Below are 20,602 nucleotides of genomic sequence, written 5' to 3' on the forward strand. Positions count from 1 at the left end.
CTTTTCCATTATGGCAGACGGTGCACTTCTAGTGCACCTTATTTGACACTTAGGTGCCCGCTTTACACCTGTAAAATGGGCGCAGCTTCAACAAATTTTTAGGCACCAGTATTTTTTTCCCATTGGGAAGCATGTGTCTTCCACTTTTGATTTTTGCCATGATAACTTGGCTGACATCAACAATTCAGAAAGTGTAAAACTGCAGATTAGAATCCATATTCTGGCACTGAATGATGCAGACGTTAACTTCCCCTTCTTACTATCTTCCTATGTTTCAAGTAATAGCATTTACACCTTTTTTGTACATTGATTAAAATCAGAGATTGTGTATGTTTGAAATCTATACCAATTTCACAAAATCATCATGTAATACTGCACCTTACTGTTTTGACTATCAACACAGATGATATTGTTGTGCACTTTCTTTGTGTGTATGTTTTGGTGAAGCACAGGCTTAGGTGATTTTCAATTAATAAAGTCTTTCTGAGAATCCATATTTATCTCCTCATTCTACATAGAGAAAATTGAAAACACTTTTTATTTATTCAGTTTGATGAATGCATGCACTTCAGCGTTGCAGTTTCTGGGAAGTTCAACATGTGTATGGCTTATAATTTAGAAGATGAAGTGCAAGAAATTGATTCAGAATTGAAGAGTTGTGCATTGTCTAATCCTTGCAGATGCTATAAATATGTTTAATTTCTAGAGAAACAAGAAGAAAATAACTTAAGACTACAGAAACATATTTACCTCATATTCTGTAAGACTCTTTTTTCAAGATAAGAAAAGCAAAGATTGCCTTTATGATTTAATTTCTTCAGCTGGCAGAATTTTTATGAAGGTGTGGCTCATAAAGTAGGATTTAATCACAGCATGGGACTGAAGATTCAAAGGTTGAGTAGTTTAAAGATTTACTGTACTTAGCTGTTGCTCCACCCTTTTGATACGTCATTGGTTTTATCATGGAATAGTACCTCTGACTGACAGCCCTAGCTACTTTTAATAACCTTGTCATGTGACACTGAACAGTAGTGTTAGTGTAGTAGTAAGACAGGTGCCTTCAGTTCAATCTCTGTAAGTGGCCAGCACCCCACACGTGTGCCTACCGAGTGTAACTGTGGATTTATTGAGATTTTAAGCCACAAGCTGAATGGAGTGGGACAGGTGCAACCAAGGCTTTGAGTGGAGTGAAACAGAGGTGAGCTGTAGCATGATTCAGTGATCTTTGTATCAGCAATGAGTAGGAATGAAATTATCTTTAAATAAATACAGAATGTTGCTTAAAAGCGTACTCACCTGAACCTCAACTTCCTTGAACTTGTTTTACCAGTAAATGATTGAGGCAATGTCATATGCAAGCTGCTTTCATTATCTTCTACAAGGAGAACTAGCTTTATTGAACCTCTTTTAAAAACTCACCTTAAAACTTTTGTGTAGTACAAACCTTGCAGTATGTTAAGCAGGGTAGAAATTTTATCTTGGATTTTATTTGTCTCCTTCATTTGTGTTTTTTAATGCTGGTAAAGGTAAAACTGACTTTTTATTACATTCTCATTTATGAAACAGCTTGTGTCATATGGTTCAGGTTTAACCTAAAATCTTACTGTCATTTGGTAATCTGTTTGGCACTGTGCCATAAACAAAGTGTTAGAATTAATTAGATGAACTAGCATATTGTATGAACCAAGGCTTTGAGTTTAGTTTTTCAGTGTTTTCTAAGGTTCTGATAATATTCCAGTCTCAAATCTTTGTTGCAGAATAGTCTTCCTCTAGAGTAACTTTTTTAAAGCATTAGATCTGAGCCATCCACAATAAGAGTGCAACAGCTACAGAATGTTTGTATGGAAAGGCCGCTGCTGGTAATGTAAAAATAGGCACCTATATATCAAACCTGTATCACCTGCATGGGAACAATTCAAAAAGAAAAAGTAGATAGGTTCACAGCTGCTCTTTAGGGTCTGCCTGTAGTAAGTTTATAGCTCTGTAAGGGGGTTTTATGTGTTCATGTTCAGATCCAGAAATGCTCATGTGCCAAGAAGATTGCAGCTAACCTTGTGATAATCTTGAGAGACACTTGCTAGAAAAAACCTAATCTTTTCTGCAACAGAAGCTGTGTAATCATTCAGGTGTCTTTGCTTTTGTATTCCAGTATTTTTCAGAATGTTGCAGTAGGTAGTTTTATATTCTTGCATGTGCATGAAGTGCATTTGTACTGTTGCATGCTTTATGTAGTTTGCTCACCAACCAAATACAGTACATAAATCTTGCATCCCAGTTTATATAGAAGCTGGGAATATCGGCTGACCTCTTATGCCTCTGAGGTTCTGTTTGTTTATAAGCAGCTGAGTGGTTTTGTCGAAGAATGTATTTGCAAATCTGTTTTTCTTCAGTCATGCATTAGTTTTATGAGTGAACCAGGAGATGAATGTGGAATTAAGTTTGAGACAGCAGAAGTATATATTGTAATTTCACAATACTCTATTAAAACTTTGTTTCTTTAGGGACAGTAAATAATGGGGAAAAAATTAAGTGCGGGACTGCAGTGTTGTGGATATTCTGTATTTATTTAAATTTTGTCATAGATATAAGTAGCAACTGATATTAAAAATCATTCTGGAAAATTATTGTTCTATTACCTACTGAAATGCATTAGAGGGCAAGGGTGAAAGTGTTATATAACAGAATATCTTGTTCAGTGATTTGATCTGTGTTGCAAAATCTATCCTATTATATTTATTCCAGAGATTGAGTTTAAAAGGATCAGCTAAAAGTCGATGAAATTATCCCATAATCGTAAATCTTTTAGCAGGTCATAACTGTGTACCTGATTCATTCAATTCTCCTTCGTTTTCCTGTTTTGTGTTGCATAGAAGCATCTTGAGAACAAATGTTTTGTGTAGAACTCCCCCCTGTTGTGACATCTTAAAGCTGTGTTCCAATGACATTATTTATGAATGGGGAGCAATGGATTGTGGGCAGAACGCTTTGCTCATGATGTCATGGAGTAGAAGTATATGATTTCACACCAGGAAAAGTTCTGCACAAATGTTTTTTCTGAGACTGCAGGTATCTAGTGGTTTCAAGCTATTAAAATAATATATAAAATAGGGCACTGAGCATTATCAGGAAATGTACAGAAATCATCCGACAAGGGATACTAAACACAAGATTATCTGTTTTTGACATTTAGGATTATGTGGTGATTGAGTAAAAGTTGTGCTGATAGGTGACTGAATAGTGTAAAACTTTCAGTTGTTTTTACTAGCAGTACAATAAAGTTTGCTCATTATGCCATGAGACATTTAGTTAAAAAAAAATTCAGAATCAGTTGCTCAGTGCAAATGCATAAATCTAGCAATGAGATATGCATGAGCTAGTAAGATGTAGATTTTCTCACAACTTCCCCACATGTTAACTCCCTAATCTCAGGCAGCTACTTAAAAAAACCCATCTATAGTATCAATCTGACATTCACTCAGCTGCCAAAATCAAGCACATGCTGGAGATATTTTGCCATTTATTTATCAGCGATTCTTCTCTGGGGTTATGTTTCTGGATATTGGTAATGCAAATCTAGGCCCTAACTTTGTTGCCCTACTGCACCATGTGCAGGTAGTGAAGCATTTTCAGTATCACTTGTATGGAACTGCACCAGATATTTTGGATAATCGTTGCAACTTTTCCCCCAAACTTTTGTTTTAATTACTTTACTGATTGTACTACAATCAATGGGAAGCTCTGTACAGCCAAGTGACATCAAATCTGTTTTGTTCCCTGGTAGAAGCATAAGTTCAACCATTCCTTCTGCTAGTAGTCATGACTTTTTGTTTCCTCTTTCATCTTCCCTGTCATCAAAGCTGTTTTGCCCTGAAAACAGAACAGCTTTAAACAAGAAAATGGCAAAATTTTAAAAAGCCATATTTTGAAGCAGTTCCTTATTGTAAACGTTTGAAAGGAAGTTACCAGTTGGAAGTTAGGTGATTACGTGGAGAATGCAGCAGGGAAAGTCAAAAGGGGAGTTGACCTGCATTACTCTTGCACTTTTGTTAACAGTAATCTACTGAGCAGCAATGACTGAAACCTCATTGGCAAGTGAAGTTACTGTTATAACATAATATACCAACTGTGCAATGTTTGTTAGTAAAGTCAAATATCTTAAAGCATGCTCTGTCTTGTTCTCTGTAGTGTGCTGCTTTAGTTGGTGAAGACCAGCCGTTGTGTTCAGATCTCCCTGAACTTGATCTTTCTGAGCTTGATGTGAATGACTTGGATACAGAAAATTTTCTGGGTGGACTCAAGTGGTACAGTGACCAATCAGAAATAATTTCCAACCAATATGACAATGAATCATCCGATCTCTTTGAGGTAAGCAACTAAAATACAATACAGCAAGAATCAAAACTTTTGTTCCACAAACCTGCTGAGGGCATAATATCCCTTAAGCAAGGTGATGGCCCAAAATTTGCAGTTGTAATGATGGTGAAACTGTCAGTATTTGTCGTCATTACCGTATAAAACTGATAGCAGCTTCTGCTGTCCACATATGCGCAATTCAATGCAGAAATCCAGAAGTTGCTATTAGTGATTCCCTGCTGCTCCACAGTGTGCGCTGTTGAGGTCCCCGCAGACAGCAGTCTTTCGGAAATCACTGAACTGATGAGAATGTCCCCTTCAATGTTTTTCGTATTGTTTTTTAAAAAAAACCAGAAAAATTACGCCTTGTTAATGAGGTGTAACTACATTATTAACGGTATATTAAGTCAGAATTACTACTGAACAGCCTCTCTGGCCATGGAAAACTAATTTTATATTTGTGTAATATCAATTTTTTCCACTATGTTTTCATAGTTTTTTAATGTAATTTTTTTAAAGGAAGATTGTTTGTTATTTCAGCTTTTAATGTCTATGTCCCAACCTTTATTTCGCTCTCTGTGAAAATGATAAAAAGTGAAGGATAATCAGTGCATTTTACTTTCTGGTTTGCTATCTGAGATTTCTTCATTGTTGTTGGCTGTTTACCCTGCTTGATGAAGCCACTGTTGCTGGATGCCTGGAGATCCCCTTGCCTTGGTGCCAGATGCAAATTAATGTCGGGAAAGGTGAAATCCATGCCACAGAGATCGCTAGATCATTGTGGGCATCTTTCTTAGAGGTCAGCGGCGAGCACCTTTACTTGGCCACTGACTGCAAAATCAAAGTGATTATTCAAAGATACTATACTTGCAAAAAGAACCCTTTAGAATAAAACTTTTCAAAATGATTTTTTTCCCTAACAACTGGAAATGGAAACATTGTGGACAACGTCAAATATATTTTCAACAAATTTTATTAAGTTGGCATCAGTTGTTTGAAAAAGGATAGAGGGTGTGAGAGTATGAGAGCAGCACAAAATTCTTTCATGGTGTGACACAGTGGATGGAGATAGAATGTTTCCCCTGGCTGGTGATTCTAGAGCCAGGGGACATAGTCTCAGAATAAGTAATACGCCATTTAAGACTGAGATGAGGAGGAATTTCTCCACTCAGAGGGTGGTGAATCTTTGGAATTCTCTACCCCAGAGGGCTGTGGAAGCTCAATCATTGAGCATCTTCAAGACAGAAATTGATGGGTATCTAGATACTAATGACATGAAAGGATATGGGGATAATGTGGGAAAGTGGCGTTGAGGTAGATGATCAGCCGTGATCTGTTTGAATAGTGAAGTAGGCTCGACGGGCTGAATGGTCTACACCTGCTTCCATGCTCATGAGTGAGCTGACCTGATAAGTTATGAAAGATGAGTGTGATATGGCCGGTGGCTGAAGTGGGACATAAATTGTCTTTCATGTCCAATTACTGTATATTATGATTTTAAAACATTGACTAATTAAAGTTAAATGGATGAATGTTATAAATGTTGATTCTAAATCTGAAATATATTAATATACAGAATTTGGAATGGTTAGAGTGATGACACCTTTGAACCTATTTTAAAATCTGGTCTCATTTGTGACATTGGGCTGGATTTTCCAATGGGCCACAGATACCAACGTCAGGCCCATATTGGGTCCCGAGATCACCCATGTCATCAGTGTGCCCACTGGTGCAACCTTCTGGGAGGCAGCCTCTTAACTGACTGCCTCTGCGCTCGTCGTCTTATTAAGGATGACGAGTGAGCTTGCGAGGCTGAAGATCCAGAGGGCCCACAGCAATGTTAGGCTGGCAGTCCCACTGGGAGAGGTAGGTGCTGTTGAGTCAGTCAGGCAATGCGAGGGCACCTCAACATGGGGGCGCTCTCGACTGCCTGCTTAGAAATGCTCAGTGAAATAAGCCTGAAGCTGGAACGGGTTGCAGGGTAAACTCCTCCACAGGACTGTTGACGGATGGGGCTGCGATCTGTCCTCTCTGCAGCCCCACCATTGGAGCATGGAGCCTATGGCTCCGATGGCTCCCTGAACTGCCACTGGAAGGCTGCCTCGATTGGGTTGGCAGCCTCCGCACACATTGGAGGACCTCTCCAAAGTGGATAAGATACTGGCGCCATCGCAAAAAGGCCCCTAAGTGGAACCTTAATTGGACTAATTGGCTGCCCTCCTGCTTAGAGCAGGCAGCTGACCTGGTTCCCAGTCCACCTCGGGAAAGTACCCTGGAGGCGGGAATGTATCAGGGAGCCATCCCAACATGGCTCCCCCCTGCACCCCCACCTCCCATCCCCCATTTTCCCAGCTTGGTGTGTGGCTTGGAGAGGAACTTGCAGGTGGTGGTGATCCCATGTACTGCTGCCTTTATCCTGCTAGATGGTTAGAGGTCACGGGTTTGGAAGATGCTGTTGAAGGAGCCTTGGTGAGTTGCTGCAGTGCATCTTGCAGATGGTACACACTGCTGCCACTGTGCATCGGTGGTGAAACAAGTGAATGTTGAGGTTTGTGAATGGGGTGCCAATCAAGTGGGCTGCTTTGTCCTGGATGGTGTCGAGCTTCTTGAGTGTTGTTGGAGCTGCACTCATCCAGGCAAGTGGAGAGTATTCCATCACACTGCTGACTTGTGCCTTTTAGATGGTGGACAGGCATTGGGGAGAAAGGAGGTGAACTGCTTGCCACAGAACTCGTAGCCTCTGACCTGCTCTTGTAGCCACAGCATTTATGTGGCTGATCCAATTCAGTTTCTGGTCAGTGGTAACCCCCAGGATGTTAAAAGTGGGGGATTTGGCAATGGTAATGCCATTGAACATCAAGGGGAGATGGTAAGATTCTCTCTTGTTTGAGATGGTCATTGCCTGGCACTTGTGTGGTATGAATATTACATGCCATTTATCAGCCCAAACCTGGAGTTTGTCCAGGTCTTGCCACATCTGGACACGGGCTGCTTCAGTAGCTGAGGAGCTGCAAATGGTGCCGAACATTGTGTGATCAATGTGTAACCAACGATCCTTAAAGAGACAGCTGCGGGCTTTGCAAAAACTTTAAAAAGCTTTTGAAACAATTTTTATGGTGTAACATTGAGCATTAATGCTCTTCCTGACCTAACACAATTTGACCCCTATAATGCCTGATCCTCCGCAGCACCCACCCCTGCATTAACTGTCTGTCTCCGTTGTGGAGCTGCCAGATTTCTTGTCTCCTCTAATTAATGGATTGCTTCAAAAAGGGGTCATTCCAAATGAGGCTCGTCCATACAAATGGTTCAGACCTTTGACTGCCTGAATTGAGCAAACAGCAGGCTCATCCCACTCACTTCTCAGCCAATAGATGTGGTTACATTAAAATTCACATGATTGCATGAATTTTAGGTTTGTCAAACTCCGGAGTCATCAGATGGGTCAATGGTGCCATCAAATTTAATTGACTATCTAAATAGATCGCAGATTCAGTTCCTGTCCTGTGCTAAATTAGTTGTTTTCAGCTGTGGTGGCATTTGAGGTGCTTTTATTGGTCTGAGTAATCCTGGGCTAGGAAGGAGAAAATTTAACCTGAGTTACCACTGCAGTCGCTTTTCAGTGACCCCTGCTGCAAAGTATGTGTATATGTTTGTCAGATTAGGATTGGATCTGATTTTGGCTGCAATGCATGCCATAATAGAGTCACTGCCTAAGCTCACATATGCAGACTGGTCCCTTTGGCAAAGTTGTCAGCACTTGTGGACCATGCCCCAGAAAGACTCAGTGTCTTCAGGGAAAATTGGCTAATTATAGTGTTCAAATGCTCCTGACCATGCATCTTCCAAATGTACACATATAATGATTCTGTATAATTAACACCATATAATGGACAACGAGCAAGAAGCTTTAAGGCATTAACACAGTTAAAGCGAGGGAGTGTTCAATTTGATGCATGGACTAAAGCTTGAATGGTTTGTATGCTGATTTGAATAATATATATCATGTTGCCTTTAAATCCTTCAAACTTTCTATTGAAAAATAATACATATAAAATTAATAGTGTATGTTTTCAGTTTAAGTGTGTTACTGAACTTGGAGCTGTCTCAGTTATATCAGTGAGTGTAAACTGCAACTTCCATTGGAAAATGGAAGTTATATGTTTAACAGAAGGTTGTTGCAAGCTGTTTTGTTGCTCACTAACTTTTATATGTTAGAGTTGATTATAAATTGGCTAAAATCTTTCAGTGGTGCAGGTTTGTATGACTCTGCTGCTGAACCTGCAAGGTGGCCCGAGCTACAAAATACAGCGGCACAGCGGGCTGCTATGCTATCATACTGCATTGTGAAATGGTATGCCTCAGATTTGGGAATCCACATCTGATAAATCTTTGATCTCAGCCAAAGCAGGTTATTTTGCTGCAAAAAGGAGCTAGGACGTACTGAATATTCAGTTTAGGTTAGTTGCACAAAGCTGTATCAGGTTGAACACAAAGTGCGATGGTATGGCCTGAATGTGGTTTAAAATAGTAACTGAAAGCTATCCCAATTGCATGGTTAATGTCCTAAAAGCATCACAGGATGATATGGAAACCTTAATCCATGGCATTAAATTTATTTTCTTAAATTCTTGTGTAAACCAAAATTATGTTTTAGTGTATATACAAGATGTGCTATTTTCCTGTTAGATGTTGTGAAATTAAGCAAAATATCACTGCAGTATGAGTCATATGGTACTGTATCATTGCAGCATGACTCATGTGGGCCAGTAACACAATAAAATAACCTGTTCTTTTCTTGAAATGGAATGACAAATTTTGTTCAAGATTATTTTTAAAAACTCAAATCTGTCAGAGCTTTAAAATATTGATATATATTTCAGGTTGTAACATTTGATATTTGGTTACACGTAGCTCAACACTCGATTATTGCTGTATAATGTGTAAATCAGTAAGCGATCTTAACTACTCACATGAAATCAATGTGTTTTAACCCTGTGAGTTCCAAACCTCTTTCTAAAATGTTGCTGTTTTAAAGAAATGCTCCAGGAATTAAGCTAGAAAAACAGGATTGTAACCCCGCTGAGTACTGTGTACAGTTCTGTTCGCCACACTATAGGAAGTTTGTGATTGCACTGGAGAGGGTGCAAAGGGGATTCACCAGGATGTTGCCTGGGCTGGAGCATTTCAGCTATGAAGAGAGACTGGATAGGCTAGGGTTGTTTTTCTGAGAGCAGAGAAGGCTGAGGGGGGACTTGATTGAGGTATACAAAATTATGAGGGGCATTGATAGGGTAGATAGGAAGAAACTTTTTCCCTTAACGGAGGGGTCAATAACCAGGGGGCATAGATTTGAGGAAAATGTTTTTCACCCAGAGGGTGGTTGGAATCTGGAACACGCTGCCTGAAGGGGTGGTAGAGGCAGGAACCCTCACAACATTTAAGAAGTATTTAGATGAGCACTTGAAACGCCATAGCAGACAAGGCTACGGGCCAAGTGCTGGGAAATAGGACTAGAATAGATAGGCTTGATGGCCGGCGCGGACACGGTGAGCTGAAGGGCCTGTTTCTGTGCTGTATAACTTTATGATTATGTATAGAGCTCCATCCCTTATCTGTACCATCATTATTGTCTTCCTACCCTGATGTATGGAACGGTTATAAGTGGACCTGCATCATAGAAAAAAATCCTTGCATTTATATCACATCCCTCAGAAGCTTCCTGAAAGTACTTCACAACAAATGAATTACTTTGAAGTGTATCAGCCACCTTCCACTTGGCTGCTTTTGTATGTGTGTGTGCATGTGTGTGTGTGTGCTCGTGTGTTCCAAAAAGAGGCAAGCAGTTGAAGCACTCTTCCCCATTGAATTCTCGTTCCTGGAACCTGTGCATGGCAGTTTTTGCCAGGCACAGGAGAAGTCCCATGAAGAGGTCCTTCTGTCTGCCTTCCAGCCCCTGTTCCTCCCCACCTCCCACCTCCCACAGCAAATTTTACAGACTACTGAAACACCTCAACTAATGGAAGAGGGTTGCAACCTTTGGTGATAAGTGACCAGTTAATCTCCTTTTAGTGGTGTTCACTGTGGAAGGCAACTTGGCTAGGTCAATTCTTTACTCATTTTTGAATAGTGCGAACAGGCATTGTTTTAGCATGTGACAGTGCAGGACTCCCTCAGTACAGCACTTGGCACATATTAATTCCTAGAGTGGGACTTAAATGGATAGCTTCCACACCCAGAGGCCAGCATGCTACCAACTGTGCCAACTAAGACTGTAAGATAGAGGAGCAACAGATGCATAAAATGGCTGCTTGTTGCAGGAAAGAACCAGGCACACCAACTCAGTGCTTAAGCAATGACACATCAGCCTGATTTTCCATTATTGACATCCCATTTATAGTAGAATAAATTGGAGATAGTAGCAGAATCTTTTGGGCCTCCTTATCTCGAGAGACAATGGATACGCGCCTGGAGGTGGTCAGTGGTTTGTGAAGCAGCGCCTGGAGTGGCTATAAAGGCCAATTCTGGAGTGACAGGCTCTTCCACAGGTGCTGCAGAGAAATTTGTTTGTTGGGGCTGTTGCACAGTTGGCTCTCCTCTTGCGCCTCTGTCTTTTTTCCTGCCAACTACTAAGTCTCTTCGACTCGCCACAATTTAACCCTGTCTTTATGGCTGCCCGCCAGCTCTGGCGAATGCTGGCAACTGACTCCCACGACTTGTGATCAATGTCACACGATTTCATGTCGCGTTTGCAGACGTCTTTATAACGGAGACATGGACGGCCGGTGGGTCTGATACCAGTGGCGAGCTCGCTGTACAATGTGTCTTTGGGGATCCTGCCATCTTCCATGCGGCTCACATGGCCAAGCCATCTCAAGCGCCGCTGACTCAGTAGTGTGTATAAGCTGGGGGTGTTGGCCGCTTCAAGGACTTCTGTGTTGGAGATATAGTCCTGCCACCTGATGCCAAGTATTCTCCGAAGGCAGCGAAGATGGAATGAATTGAGACGTCGCTCTTGGCTGGCATACGTTGTCCAGGCCTCGCTGCCGTAGAGCAAGGTACTGAGGACACAGGCCTGATACACTCGGACTTTTGTGTTCCGTGTCAGTGCGCCATTTTCCCACACTCTCTTGGCCAGTCTGGACATAGCAGTGGAAGCCTTACCCATGCGCTTGTTGATTTCTGCATCTAGAGACAGGTTACTGGTGATAGTTGAGCCTAGGTAGGTGAACTCTTGAACCACTTCCAGAGCGTGGTCGCCAGTATTGATGGATGGAGCATTTCTGACATCCTGCCCCATGATGTTCGTTTTCTTGAGGCTGATGGTTAGGCCAAATTCACTGCAGGCAGACGCAAACCTGTCGATGAGACTCTGCAGGCATTCTTCAGTGTGAGATGTTAAAGCAGCATCGTCAGCAAAGAGGAGTTCTCTGATGAGGACTTTCCGTACTTTGGACTTCGCTCTTAGACGGGCAAGGTTGAACAACCTGCCCCCTGATCTTGTGTGGAGGAAAATTCCTTCTTCAGAGGATTTGAACGCATGTGAAAGCAGCAGGGAGAAGAAAATCCCAAAAAGTGTGGGTGCGAGAACACAGCCCTGTTTCACACCACTCAGGATAGGAAAGAGCTCTGATGAGGAGCCACCATGTTGAATTGTGCCTTTCATATTGTCATGGAATGAGGTGATGATACTTAGTAGCTTTGGTGGACATCCGATCTTTTCTAGTAGTCTGGAGAGACCACGTCTGCTGACGAGGTCAAAGGCTTTGGTGAGATCAATGAAAGCAATGTAGAGGGGCATCTGTTGTTCACGGCATTTCTCCTGTATCTGACGAAGGGAGAACAGCATGTCAATAGTCGATCTCTCTGCACGAAAGCCACACTGTGCCTCAGGGTAGACGCGCTCGGCCAGCTTCTGGAGCCTGTTCAGAGCGACTCGAGCAAAGACTTTCCCCACTATGCTGAGCAGGGAGATTCCACGGTAGTTGTTGCAGTCACCGCGGTCACCTTTGTTTTTATAGAGGGTGATGATGTTGGCATCGCGCATGTCCTGGGGTACTGCTCCCTCGTCCCAGCGCAGGCATAGCAGTTCATGTAGTGCTGAGAGTATAGCAGGCTTGGCACTCTTGATTATTTCAGGGGTAATGCTGTCCTTCCCAGGGGCTTTTCCGCTGGCTAGGGAATCAATATAGATGGGAATTCTGATTTCCTGCAGCTACAACCACCTAAGCATCTACAACACTTCCTGGCATATTTCTGACACTTGTCTTTGGGCAGCCCCAAATGAGGCAGCCATGATGTAATGACATCACACATCTCATTTTTCCTCATTTCTGCCTGACTTTCCATCATGCCTGCCTCATTTACATCAGGCCATGTTCTTACTGTGCCTAAAATGGACTATGCACTGGTGAAAAGGCAGAAATGAATGTAAATAGTCCAATAGCCATCTTTATAGGATTTGCATGTATCGTATTTCTTATTTGGTTTTGATTTTTTTTTGTTTTTTATGCCAATGACTACTACTATTCATCTGTCTTTGTGCGTTTACTATGAATCTACTGTTGCCCTCACCTCCAGATTTTCTCTGAATGACATGGAGTGGGGTGTTTCTCTGAATCTGTCAATTTCTGGTCTGTAACTGTGTGTTTTAATCTGCAGCTTACAGTTTACAGAATCACAGAATAATACAATGCAGAAGAGACCCTTCGGCCCATCGAGTCTGCACCGATTCATTGAAGACACCTGACCTGTCTACCTAATCCCATGTGCCAGCACTTGGCCCATAGCCTTGAATGTTATGACGTGCCAAGTGCTCATCCAGGTACTTTTTAAAGGATGTGAGGCAACCCACCTCTACCACCCTCCCAGGCAGGGCATTCCAGACCGTCACTACCCTCTGGGTAAAACAGTTCTTCCTCAAATCCCCCTTAAACCTCCCACCCCTCACCTTAAATTTGTGACCCCTCGTAACTGACCCTTCAACTAAGGGGAACAGCTGCTCCCTATCCACCCTGTCCATGCCCCACATAATTTTAAGCTACAGTGCATTAGATTTCTCATTGGTAATTGCCCTGTATCTTTGTTTCTTGGAAAAACAAGATGAGAAACAATGGAGGAGTGCCAGGCTTGCTGGGAAGCACCAGAAGTGCACATACACCAGAATATACAGGCAGAGGTGCACATACCTCCAGTTATCCAGGAGCTTTACTAAGTAATCTGTCAGTGATGCCACATGCTGCAAACCAACATACAGTCCCCCTCTGCATCATGCACCACACTACCCTGACAATAGCTCTTAATATCACAATTGCCTTGAATTTTTATGTTATGGCGATACTATAATCTGCTAACATTAGCCAGTTAGCTGTGTGCAGAAACTTAAGCAAATCACAGTTGCACTGTCTGGTAGAGCAAACAATTTTATCTCCTTCTCATTGGCATCCTGCAGCAGCATGACAGGTCACTGCAATTTTGCACAGTGACAGGATTTCTGAATGTCCTAGAAGTCTCAGATTACAGTCATCTTGCTCATATGCTCCTTCGATCAATACCAGCACCTACGTCAACAGCAAAGGATTCCACTTTCTCCATATACAGCTCATTTGTGACCAGCAGCACTATATGTACATGAATGCTTTGGCAGGATTTTGCGCTGCCCTTGGAGGTGGGTGGGGCAAACAAAATGGCAGGGGGCACCGTTCCTGATGTTGCCCGGGCCCCCTGCCATTTTGTCCAAAGCGGAGGGCGGCCTACCCGGCCCAGGCTAATTGAGGCCCTTTAGTTCCTAGGTTTATCGAGGGCTCTCTGCAATATAGTTCAGCTAGGTTCTCAAGGGTTGTGTAGTCTGCTCTAAAGAAGGTTGAAGGAATCCAAGAACAGCAGTCTGAAAAGGATGCAGAGGAGAACCCATTTCCAGCTACTCTCATACAGGAGGCTTTCCCTTGATTTCCACATCTAACCACTGCATTAACAATCCTGTCCACATCTTTCCCTTCCTTCCGCAATGATTCCATCATCTGCAGCTTCTCCATTGTGGTCTACAGCTCACTCGGCTACCTCAGCAACTCCACACCTTTCTAAGAACAAAGTGTGTATGCACAGCCATACTTTTGTTGTCAATTCATAATATGTGTGTGGATGCCTAGTACCTCTTAATATCATGCTTCCCCTTGGTGCCAGTGTGTGAAGTATGAACTCATGAGTCAATGTAGTGCTTCTCCTAGGTGTGATCTGAGTGGTAGGAGTGTAACCTTGCAGTTAAAACAATGCTGATGATACCTGGCACTTTAAGCTGCTGCTTTAAATCTTGCAACAAACGATGAATATTGCTACCTCCCCCGCTCCACCCAATAGGTGAGCTCCTAATCCAGGGCAATTCCAATGTCAGGAGTTTGCTGTAAGTATTCAAATGAGCCTGACTTTGGTAATTACAATAGGGTTGTGAGGCAGATTCCATTCCCACTCCACCAAACTTCTGAAAAAGATCACACTCCATTGCAAAGTTTAGGTTATCATTTTCCATCATGACAGCACCGGAGTGCAACTATGTACAACCATCATCACTTAAAAAAACAAGTTACCTGGTCATTATCACATTGCTCTGTGCAAATTGGCAGCCATGTTTTCAACATTACAACAATGACTACATTTCAAAAAGTACTTCATTGGTTGTAAAGTGTTTTGGGATATCCTGATGTCATGAAAAGTGCAATATATTTGGAAGTCTTTCTATCTATTTGAAAAGTAAAAAAAAAAATAATTGTACAATCTGTAAATCTCTCCTTGAGTAGGGAATGTTGATTGACTGTGCTCAGGCCTGTATTTTTTTTTTCTACAACGTTCCCTGCAATATTTTGTTAGAAATTGAGTATTTCAAGGGTGGTTAAACCAACTGAAAGAAGAGAAAATTAAAGTATTTCTTCAGCACGAGTGGCCTTTTATTAAATATGTTGACTTTAGTAAGCCCCAGGATACTTGTTGGGTGTAATAATTCTAGAAGGATTAGCACTTAAGTGGAACACCGATAGCATTTTCATACTTGTTCAAAAACAACTGGATTGAATTTAGCTTTCCAATAAATATGAATGAACAGTCAGTCCATTGTTTATTTTTTCATTTAAAAGGATACTGTCTTCATGCTCATTAGAACAAAAAACAGGATATATTTTACCAGCCCTTTGGGGACAGGCTCAGAGACAGGAAGCCTGGCAAAATGACGCAGGAAGGCGTTGGGTGGTGGTTCTCGCTGCTGTGCCATTTTGCCAGTGGTAGACAAACTGACAGATGGCCCACCCACCTAGAGTTCAATTGAGCCATTTAGGTGGGCAATTAAGGGCCACTTCTTGCTTCCGCTGGCTAGGAGACCCACTGTCGTGTGGGGAGACTGCCAGGTAAACCCTGGTGACCTCCCAGCAAACTTTGGGAGGGGAGGGCCCTCCTTTCTGGGCACTCCTTCGCACACGGGCACCCCAGCGGCAATGTCTGCCTCTGCAGCAATGGTGCTACTCCTGCCCTCAGCGACCACAACCTCCCCCTCTCTTACTGGGGCCTGCCTGACTGGCCCTGGTGCTGCCAAACCCCACTTACCTGACATTGAGGGCACACAGCTATCCAGGCGCCCTCATCCTGCCGGTGCAGCCCCGGCAGTGGCCACCACTAGCAGGCTGCTCTCCTGGCAGAAGCCACCTAATTGGCTACCGCTGGCAAATATGGTCCCTGTCCCACCGCCCACCGAAGCAGGGTTGCCCCCCCCGCCTTCAGCCACCTCTGTTAAATCCAGCCCAATATACGCAATGAAGGAATGTCCATTCACAATGATAGAAAAGGAAAATGATTTGGGAGTGATTATTCATTGAAAGTACCTCGTAACAATATTTATTGACAACAAGTCTAATCATGTACTGAGATGCATCTCCTGAATGTTGATTTAATTATTCTACATCTATGTGGCAAGGCCACATTTGGAATATTGTTTGCAATTTTATGGATTCTTCCTTTGGATGGAAGTTATTTTATTAGAGAGTTCAGAGAAAAGCAACAGGGATAATTCCAGCACCTAGGGCTCTAGTTATGAAGAAAGATTAGAAAGAGAAAAGAAATTGGGATGAAACATGATCCAAGTTTTGCTGAGAGGAATTGCTGAGGTAAGATTCAAGCAGGATATTTAATTGGACTGTGACTGCAGAACTAAAAGACTTGAATAGAATACTAGCAAAACTTTAGGAAGATTTCAGATTAGAAGAATTTTGCTCCATAAGGTGGAATAAACTTCCCACAAAACAGTTAACTCTATGACAGTTGACGCTTTAAAAAAAACGAGTTGAACGAATTTCCGTTTTTAGGAACAAAATTGAGGGTTGAAGAGATAAGTTTCAATAGAGATAATCGACTGCTATGGTAACATGATGATTCCTAAGCTAATGGGACCACTTAAGTATTATGGTAATGAAGGCAATTAGTCTAACAGTTGCAAGGTTTCAGCTTTGTAAGGTTTATGTTTAGTTAACAGGAAGAAACATTGCAGTACCTTTCCTCAGTTGACGAAATGGGTTGAATAGAGTCCATGATACAACAGGTTGTCCATGATGGATTGAAAGGCAGTTTCTTGTTCCTCGTTTCCTTGGATTTGCATGAAAAATGAAAATAATGCAAGCCTCTTCTTTCCCAAACAAAAAAAAAGTTATTTGTCAAACAATTTAGAGGAAGACAGCATTCCTTAAAATTGATAGTATAAGTTTTAGAGAATATTCTGCTGTTGGATGTTTGGGGAAGCATGTTATGTGTTGCAGAATTAAAAGAAAGGGCTGAATGGCTGCCTACTGAATAACAAACACTTAAATCCTGTCATACTATTTCAAATTCTTTGATAAAATACAACAGGATTGTTAAAATGTTTGTGATACTTTTACCCCAATGTTTGGATAATGATTATTTTGAAATTACTCAAAGATATTTGACTTAAGCTGCCATTATATTGTAGATAACAGTCTCAGACCAATATCTGTGTGGCACGATAAGCAACCAGTCGATTCAAGTTATATTCAATGACAAAGGAACACTACACAAGCTGCTTGGAATCATGTTCAGAGTTATGCTCCCTAGTTGGCTAATCTTTAGTTTTATGAGCATGCAAGTAATGATAATAGTATGTACATATTAAAAAGAGTCAGAAGTGAGTTAATGCTGCTTCTAGACTGCAATAGACAGTCTGGGCATGGCTAACATGCAGCTGTGCACCAGGCTAGAATAGCTGTATATGCAGTACAAAGCCCAAGAAGTGTGAGCTATCTGCTAGGGATACTGTCACACCTCTTGGCTTTAGTGTGCTCACTGTCCTGACTCTAAAGTTATTCTGCTACTTATTGATGCATACTTGAAACTATTTGGTATTGATAAGACATTGATAGTATATAATAGTGACGTCTTAGCTTCATACATACTCCAAGATTTGTTTGCGAATTTCCATGCATTTCAACTAAATGTCTTGCAAAGCATTACGGTAGATAAGTCCCCAGGGCCTGATGGGATCTACCCCAGAATACTGAGGGAGGCAAGGGAAGAAATTGCTGGGGCCTTGACAGAAATCTTTGCATCCTCATTGGCTACAGGTGAGGTCCCAGAGGACTGGAGAATAGCCAATGTTGTTCCTTTGTTTAAGAAGGGTAGCAAGGATAATCCAGGAAATTATAGGCCGGTGAGCTTTACGTCAGTGGTAGGGAAATTATTAGAGAGGATTCTTCAGGACAGGATTTGCTCCCATTTGGAAACAAACAAACTTATTAGCGAGAGGCAGCATGGTTTTGTGAAGGGGAGGTCGTGTCTCACTAATTTGATTGAGTTTTTTGAGGAAGTGACAAAGATGATTGATGAAGGCAGGGCAGTGGATGTTATCTATATGGACTTCAGTAAAGCCTTTGACAAGGTCCCTCATGGCAGACTGGTACAAAAGGTGAAGTTACACTGGATCAGAGGTGAGCTGGCAAGATGGATACAGAACTGGCTCGGTCATAGAAGACAGAGGGTAGCAGTGGAAGGGTGCTTTTCTGAATGGAGGGATGTGACTAGTGGTGTTCTGCAGGGATCAGTGCTGGGACCTTTGCTGTTTGTAGTATGTATAAATGATTTGGAGGAAAATGTAGCTGGTCTGATTAGTAAGTTTGCAGACGACACAAAGGTTGGTGGAGTTGCGGATAGTGACGAGGATTGTCAGAGGATACAGCAGGATATAGATCGGTTGGAGACTTGGGCGGAGAAATGGCAGATGGAGTTTAATCCGGACAAATGTGAGGTAATGCATTTTGGAAGGTCTAATGCAGGTGGGAAGTATACAGTAAATGGCAGAACCCTTAGGAGTATTGACAGGCAGAGAGATCTGGGCGTACAGATCCACAGGTCACTGAAAGTGGCAACGCAGGTGGATAAGGTAGTCAAGAAGGCATACGGCATGCTTGCCTTCATCGGTCGGGGCATAGAGTATAAAAATTGGCAAGTCATGCTGCAGCTGTACAGAACTTTAGTTAGGCCACACTTAGAATATTGCGTGCAATTCTGGTTGCCACACTACCAGAAGGACGTGGAGGCTTTGGAGAGGGTACAGAAGAGGTTTACCAGGATGTTGCCTGGTCTGGAGGGCATTAGCTATGAGGAGAGGTTGGATAAACTCAGATTGTTTTCACTGGAACGACGGAGGTGGAGGGGCGACATGATAGATGTTTACAAAGTTATGAGCAGCATGGACAGAGTGGATAGTCAGAAGCTTTTTCCCAGGGTGGAAGAGTCAGTTACTCGGGGACATAGGTTTAAGGTGAGAGGGGCAAAGTTTAGAGGGGATGTGTGAGGCAAGTTCTTTACAGAGAGGGTGGTGAGTGCATGGAACTTGCTGCCGGGGGAGGTGGTGGAAGCAGGTACAATAGCGACGTTTAAGAGGCATCTTGACAAATACATGAATAGGATGGGAATAGAGGGATATGGTCCCCAGAAGTGCAGAAGGTTTTAGTTTAGGCAGGCATCAAGATCGGTGCAGGCTTGGAGGGCCGAATGGCCTGTTCCTGTGCTGTACTGTTTTTTGTTCTTTAAGCTTTTCATTCTACATGTACATGGGTTAATTCATTACTAGACATTGTGTAAAATGACTTTGCCTGACTTTTAATAGCCACTGATGTTTTCTTAGTTAGTCTTGTGACTCGTGTTAATGGGTTTCCTGGGAGCTGTTCCTCAATAAACTTTTCTGGTTTCCAGTTCCAGTGTTTTTTTAAATAAAAAGCTATGAAATAGGAGCAGGAGTACATCATAAGGCCCTTCATGCCTGCTCCACTATGCAATAAGATCACAGCTAAACTTTTATATCAATTGCACTTTCCCCACTCTGTCCCCATATCATTGGATTCCCTCAATGCCCGAAATGTTCATTTGCTCTTTCGAAAAGAAAATTACAGAACCTAAGGAAAAGTGGGAAGTGAGATCAAAAATTGGCTCAGTGGCAGGAAGCAAAGGGTTATGGTCAACAGGTGTATTTGTGACTGGAAGGCAATTTTCCGTGGGGTTCTCCAGGGCTTAGTACTGGGTCCATGCTGTTTGTAGTATATATCAATGATTTAGACTTGAATGTAGGGGGCACGATCAAGAAGTTTGCAGATGATACAAAAATTGACCATGTGGTTGATAGTGAGGAAGAAAGCTGTAGACTACAGGAAGATATCAATGGACTGGCCAGGTAGGCAGAAAAGTGGCAAATGCAATTCAATCTGGAGAAGTGTGCGGTGATGTATTTGGGCAGGACAAACAAGGTAAGGTAATATACAATAAATGGTAGGATTCTGAAAAGTGTAGAGGAACAGCGGGACCTTGGAGTGTATGTCTACAGATCCCTGAAGGTAGCAGAAAGGTAGATAAGGTTAGTGCATGGCTATCTGACCCAAGCCCAAAGGGACCCGATGACGTGTCGGGTTCGGGTCTGGTTGGGTCGCTCTGCCGGGTCCGGCATTCGGGCTTGGGTCGGGCTGGGCTGGGTTGGTCACAGTGACAGCCAGGACATCAAGGTGGGAAACACTCCGCACTAGTCTGCCTTGAGCGATTCCATCCAAGGTAGAGCACAACCTCGTCGATAAAGTTGATTATATTCCGGTGATCGGGTCGGGCGTGGGGAAAAAAACAAAAGGACTCGGGCTGTGTCAGGCTCAGGTCGGATGTCGTTCTGTCGGGTTCGGGGTCGGGTTTCATTTGCAGACCTGAGCAGGCCTTTAGATAA

The 20,602-nt window shown here is 42.4% G+C and overlaps 1 protein-coding gene across 6 annotated transcripts in view; it reads left to right on the plus strand.

Moving 5' to 3' along the window:
• The window catches only part of ppargc1a (peroxisome proliferator-activated receptor gamma, coactivator 1 alpha), a 725,688-nt gene that overhangs the window by 576,694 nt on the left and 128,392 nt on the right, over positions 1-20,602 (plus strand). For 5 of the 6 annotated variants that reach the window (XM_068037464.1, XM_068037503.1, XM_068037512.1 and 2 more), the window contains exon 2: positions 4,186-4,365. In XM_068037464.1, coding sequence (XP_067893565.1) covers positions 4,186-4,365 — 180 coding nt within the window. Of the gene's footprint in view, positions 1-1,044; positions 1,199-4,185; positions 4,366-20,602 lie in introns of those variants that run through there. The other variant, XM_068037474.1, reaches the window with a different exon arrangement.

Source organism: Heterodontus francisci, chromosome 1, assembly GCF_036365525.1.
Source record: "Heterodontus francisci isolate sHetFra1 chromosome 1, sHetFra1.hap1, whole genome shotgun sequence".
NCBI lineage: Eukaryota > Metazoa > Chordata > Chondrichthyes > Heterodontiformes > Heterodontidae > Heterodontus > Heterodontus francisci.